Source organism: Drosophila gunungcola (genome assembly GCF_025200985.1).
Source record: "Drosophila gunungcola strain Sukarami chromosome 3L unlocalized genomic scaffold, Dgunungcola_SK_2 000003F, whole genome shotgun sequence".
Classification (NCBI taxonomy): domain Eukaryota; kingdom Metazoa; phylum Arthropoda; class Insecta; order Diptera; family Drosophilidae; genus Drosophila; species Drosophila gunungcola.
Genome location: NW_026453179.1, coordinates 5638483 through 5644292, shown reverse-complemented (window position 1 = coordinate 5644292; position 5810 = coordinate 5638483). Strand labels below are relative to the sequence as shown.

Genomic DNA, 5810 nt, shown 5'->3' with positions numbered 1-5810 from the left:
TCGGGCATTCGCTTTTGAATTTGCACTTTTCGATCTTATTTTTACGTTTTATTCATTTTTTCGGTGTTCTTTTAGATTGCCGATCTAGTTTTCGCAGGTTTTTTACATTTTGTGCCACTTTCTCTTTGGCATTCGCAAACGGAAAAATCTGCGATCGATTTTTATAACAATTCGCAACAAATATCAGGGAAAACTTGCCGTCGGCGGCAGTGTCAGTGTTGTTCGACGAAAATCCACCACATTAAACGCTTTTGCGTGGTAATTCAGAGTGACTTAAAAACTACCCTACTAAACAGGCAACTCCGGCCACACCGCAAAATGGTCGTCATTCGTACTTAGGAAAATGTTCACACCAAAAAATATTTCTCCTGCTATTCTGCATTCCATTTCTGTAACGGTTGGCAATAAGTGAATTATTTAAATTTTTTCGATAGTTCGCCTAAAAGTCTTATAGGTTTTAAATTTGGTCCACAAAAACAATTCTATCCTTGTCCTTTGCTAAGGAAATATACATAATTTTTAAGGAAATAGAAAGAGTTTTGTTAACATTTTTTAAAAATATTTTCTAATATCTTATTTTTTCAACATTAATTTATATATATACTTTATTTGCATATTGAAACCATGTTGGCTAAGATAAGTTAATTTCAACAAGTATTTAATACTCTACAATTAACAATTCGTTTTAGCGATCGACTCCGATCGACTGACTTTGTAAGTCTAATTGAAATTTAGTTTTCTAGCACCCACATACTAATTTAATAGCTGACTTTGACAGTTCTTAAGACTCATTTCAAATAACAAATTTAAAAGGCGTTTAAAATTTAAGTTTTTGGTTTTTAAAATTGATGCCAAAACTAATAATTTGACATTTGCCGCAAAGGAAAAGCAGTTGGCTTTTGCAAAAGCTGTTTTAACACCATGTTTCTTAATAACAGCGCCCTCTGTCGGAATTCTTGAAACGTCTTCTGTTAATTAAACTTTTTGATAGCAAATGTGGCAATTGGATCCAAGACAAACTTTTCCAGTATTGTAAGACGCTTTATGTTAGCACATGTAACATTTTTAAGTGGATCTTAATATAAATGATGTAGATTTAGAAGTAGAAGATGAAGCTATACACGCAGCTTCAGCTGATACTTATAGAGCTGAAGTTTTAAATAAAGTTAAATATTTAATTCACAGTTATCTAAAAAGAAAACGCCGACCTGAACCGTATAAAAGCGAAATAATTTTTACATTTTGAAGTAAGTCAGTTAATTTCTTATTTATCTTAACACAAAATCATATATATTCTTTATTTGCATGTTTAAATTATTATTTGCTACTGTTGCTACTAAAAATATATCGTTTCATCTCTAGCACAATGCAACAGCCGTTTTATTGTTTTCCATCTCTAAGTGTGACCACACCGCAGCGCTCATGGCCAAAAAAATTGCCGCAAAACGGCGCTGCCGTGCGAAAACCTGTTTTTTTTCCTTCAAGACCGCCAAAGCACCGACCGCCCCCCGCCGCCCAAATTCCATGACACTGCGTGGGGCAATAAAAACAAACAGAACGCTTGGCCACCTGAGAGCGACCAACTGTAAAAGTGGGCCGCCCGAGAAGAAGAGCAGCGACGCTGGCAGCGGCGGACCTCGAAGATTTCACTTTTCGACGAACGATTCAACGGAGCGGAGCTAAAAAACGCGATTTTCTCACCAGCAATTGTAAATAATTGTGATTTTGTAGCCGAATAATAATAGGAGAATAGTCATCATGTACCGCGCCAGTGGGTTAAGGATTATGCAACAGCTGCGACGAAGGATTCCCTCGGAGATTCAGGGGCTTCAAAACATTAAAGTTGCGCCTGCGCTGCAAACTTTCACTTTCCAACAACAACAACCAGATCGCTGGACGGCAACATCGACGGCCAGTGGAAAGCATTCCAGTGCGCAGGTGGCGACCCCGCCCCCGCGGCACGACTGGAATAGGGCGGTCAGCGAGGCGGAGAGGATCGTTGGCTATCCCACATCCTTTTTGAGCCTGCGCTGGCTGCTCAGCGACGAGATCGCCAATGTGGCGCTGCACTTGCGCAAACTGGTGGGCAGCGCCCATCCGCTAATGAAGACCGCCAAGTGAGTACCATTCCCAAATAGATTACTAGGTTACAGAACACACAATTTTTAAAAAATTTAGTTGTTTTTTAAAAGTTTGTTACATTAAAGACTTTCAAAAAACTTTTGTCTAATTTTTTAGAGTCTGATAAATGAATTAATTTGTAAGACAAAACAGTCCTAAATTTGATAACACGCTTTAGGTTTTAAAGAGTGCTTAAATCAAAAAGTCTAGAAAAAAACAAAAAATTTGGTTTAAAGTTTAAATTGGAAACATGAATATAATTTACATATTATAAATCAAAAATCAAATTTTCAGGCACCTGCTATACAATGGCAAGAACACGATGCAAGCTTGGGGATTGATAGTGCTCCTGGTGTCCAAGGCCGCAGGACATGCTCCTAGTGTTCCCGATGTGGAACAGGATAAGAGTGCCGGAGTGCTCCACTCACAAAGAGCTCTGGCTGAGGTCACTGAGATGATCAGGATCTCACATCTGGTCCACAATGTAAGTTGAATTTTGATAGAAAAATGTTTGGGAAGGTGACGCATTTCCTACCAAAAAGAAATCATACGGAAGTTAAATCTGTAATGTTTATATCTCTAGCGTTGTGCCACAAAATCAGCTCTCTTTTTATGTATGTAAATTAGTCTCGCAGGTTAGGAGCTGTCCAAATAGCTATAACTTTCCACTAATTTATTTACCATAAAGTTGTCATTGAAAATTGCTGCTTGGTTAGGAATTGGTTTGTTTTTCTCTGTTTTCCTAGTTCTGATTGACGAAAGATAGAATTAAGGTCGGGGTTTCAAACAAAGTTGCAATTTTTCCCAAAAAAATATAAGTCTATTTAAATAAAAATGGTGCATTAAAAATGAGTTTTCGGCAAGGCGTATGTTTTTAATAATGCTCTACACTTTTATATATATTTAAATTAAGATATGACATTCAACAATTTTAAGAACATATCAACGAATATCTGCTATTTCTTGCTATTATTTTTGAACATTAAAAACTTATCTTATCTTAAATGAAAGTTAAAAATTTTTTTGGAAAATTCCATTTAGAATCAATTTTTGTATCTTTTTTAGAGCGTGGTCAACCTGCAGTCGAGCACACAAGCTGGCCAGGATGTAGCCACCTACGACGACATGTCCTTTGGCAACAAAATCGGCCTGCTGACCGGCGACTATCTGCTGGGCCATTCCAGTGCGGAGCTGGCAAACCTACGAAACCAGGAGGTGGTGGAGCTCATCTCGTCGGCGGTGCGTGACTTCTCGGAATCGGAATTCATTGGGGAGCGGGACGAACAGAACAATCCGCTGCCCTACAAACCGGGTACCTTTCAGCGGCCATCGCTTAGCGTTGGTGTGGACTTCAACGAGCACGATGTGATGACCCCGATGCCCATTGCTCAGGTTCTTGGAAATCCTGAGGAGGAATGGGAGTGCCGCAACATCCTCAATGCTGGTAGTCTGTTGGGCAAATCCTGTCAAGCTTCGCTGAAGTTGGCCGGGCAGAGTGAGGAGCTCCAGCGGCACGCGTACCGCTTTGGCAAACACTTGGCGCTCGCTTGGCAGGCCTGCTTAGATGCCGAACCATTTCAGTGTCCCCAACTCCCGCTGGATGCGGCTTTCAGCCTGGTTAGTGCACCAGTTCTTTTCCATTTGGAGCATGATCCTGAAATGTATGCCCAACTGGAGGCGGGCAAGCAATCGGTGGATAATATCGACTACGACAAGATCCACAAGGCAATCCTAGCCGGTCCGGCGTTGGTTAAAACTAAGGAACTGCAGAGGAAGCATACTGCAGCCGCTTTGGCTGTTCTGCAACACTTCCCGGCCACGGATGCTCGACAGGCTCTAGAGAACATCATCCTGGCCATGCAGGATCTCTGATCCGAAACAATCGATGCCGATTTATCACGGGTTCAGGGCTTAGTTTAGGTGTATTTATTCCATTGGGTCATTCTTCATTATTGCAGACATTGTTGACTAATCTTAAACGGAGTGTTTTAAAAAGATACTTTGTGCTTACTTTTGTTAAATCACACATTACTTGGTGCGAGTACAAAAATTATAATTATTAAAAACGTTTTTAAAGTCTTTAAACTAATCAATAGATTTTGTACTTAAATGATTGGTATATGAATAAACACTTTACAATACACAAAAACGTAATGTGTAATTTATTACATAATTTTAAGGATTTTTATTCAAATTCTTAAAATTTAACCTGTGGTTCTAAAAAAACTAACACTGACATTTTGCAATTATTAGTTTAATTCAAGTAATATATCAAGCAAACTTAGTAAGGCCATCATTCAACTAGTTAAATAAGGTACATTAAGATGTCATTTGAATCTAAGAAGCGGAAGGTTTTTTGAGGTCTCCCAGACCTCTAACGACCGGTGATCTTCATCAGCACCAGTTGCTTGCAGCGATCATACTCAAAATACTGAGGGAAATCCAGAGGCAGATGCTCCATATTCCAGGGCTTATTGGCAGTCTGCCGCATGAGGTATTCGTACATGGGGGCCACGGAATCGCAATCCTCCAGGGTGAACACATATCGCTTCTCCAAGGCCATAAATATGGTTTTGGATCTGCCAGTTTGGCGTCCCCGTTCAAGGAGATTATCCACCACGGAGATGAAGGCATCGGTTAGGGTATCACAGTAGATGACATCGGCAGCTAGGATTATGTCGCTTTTGTCGATGGCTTCGAGGAGCTCCTGAGATTGTTCTTCTTTGGGGGCGAGGAAATCAAACTCCAGTACATAGACCTGACCACTGAGGAGTTTGGAATTTCTTTGTACATTCCCCCGGATTAGCTTTAGAATGCAGCCTAGATCCACATCCGTGCAGTAGATCCGTCCGGCATTGTGTATACCCGCTGCGATGCTGGTCAGACCCACGCCAGCTCCAAGTTCCATTAGGGTTTTGTCGGAGAACTCTTCGATTTTCGAGAAGAGGTAATCCGCCAGGAGAAGGGCTCCCCGCCACACTTGCAAACCCACTAATCGCAGTTCCGTGGCCTCGGAATGTTCCAATTCGATCACGCCATGTCGTGGCCTTGGCACCACGAGGTCACCATCCTTATCCGCCGTAATCCTCGCCAGCTTCTCCTCCGGATAGATGAAACGGAATTTGGACACCACTTTACCGCCATCGCGGGTCGTCTGGTAATTGTTCTCGCCGTAGATCTCCGACGTGACCGTGAACATGATCGGTTATGTATGCATCGGGCCAAGAGCATATAGAATATATATGTTTAATGTTGCGGTCGGACGAGACATTTTCCCCGGGCGTCGTGGGCGATTACAAATCGGTATCGCCAATCGGTTTAGGGAAAATTGATTTTGAATTTTGTCTTTGCACAGTGGGTCAAATTTGGAAAAATTTTTGGTTTTTGTGCTAAATCGGAATTTAAAAGTCGTTTGCTTAGAGCTATTTTAATCAATTTAATTATATTAAATGTTTATTTAGCTTTATTTTGATTGAATCACTATTTAAGTCTTCTAACCAAAATAGGTTTTTATGCTATTATATTGTATTTGAAAACTTAGTAGTGAAAGTCTATCAAAGTCTCAGCATTTATTATGTTTTGCAGCTGCATGTTACATACATTTCCATTTGTAGTCGTTGAAAGACAAGACACAAAATAAACACCTTTTGGTTCGATTGCTAAGTACGTTAATATTTTAATTTATTTCA

At 40.3% G+C, this 5810-nt stretch overlaps 2 protein-coding genes across 3 annotated transcripts; one reads left to right on the top strand and one right to left on the bottom strand.

The window, feature by feature from the left end:
* The first annotated feature begins 1406 nt into the window (after positions 1 to 1406).
* Positions 1407 to 4270, top strand: LOC128258417 (all trans-polyprenyl-diphosphate synthase PDSS2). 2 transcript variants are annotated; one of them, XM_052990018.1, is made up of 3 exons: positions 1407 to 2117; positions 2416 to 2605; positions 3187 to 4270. In XM_052990018.1, the coding sequence occupies exons 1-3, from the start codon at positions 1759 to 1761 to the stop codon at positions 3991 to 3993; spliced, it is 1356 nt and encodes a 451-aa protein (XP_052845978.1). In that variant the 5' UTR covers positions 1407 to 1758; the 3' UTR covers positions 3994 to 4270. The 2 variants fall into 2 exon arrangements, with proteins under 2 accessions (XP_052845978.1, XP_052845979.1); XM_052990019.1 differs by lacking the exon at positions 1407 to 2117 and having other exon boundaries at positions 2525 to 2605; positions 3189 to 4270.
* A 2-nt stretch (positions 4271 to 4272) lies between these two features.
* LOC128258419 (methyltransferase-like protein 22) lies at positions 4273 to 5488 on the bottom strand. Its single transcript, XM_052990021.1, has one exon. It carries the CDS (start codon positions 5318 to 5320, stop codon positions 4496 to 4498), a length of 825 nt encoding a protein of 274 aa, XP_052845981.1. The 5' UTR covers positions 5321 to 5488; the 3' UTR covers positions 4273 to 4495.
* Positions 5489 to 5810: the final 322 nt, after the last annotated feature.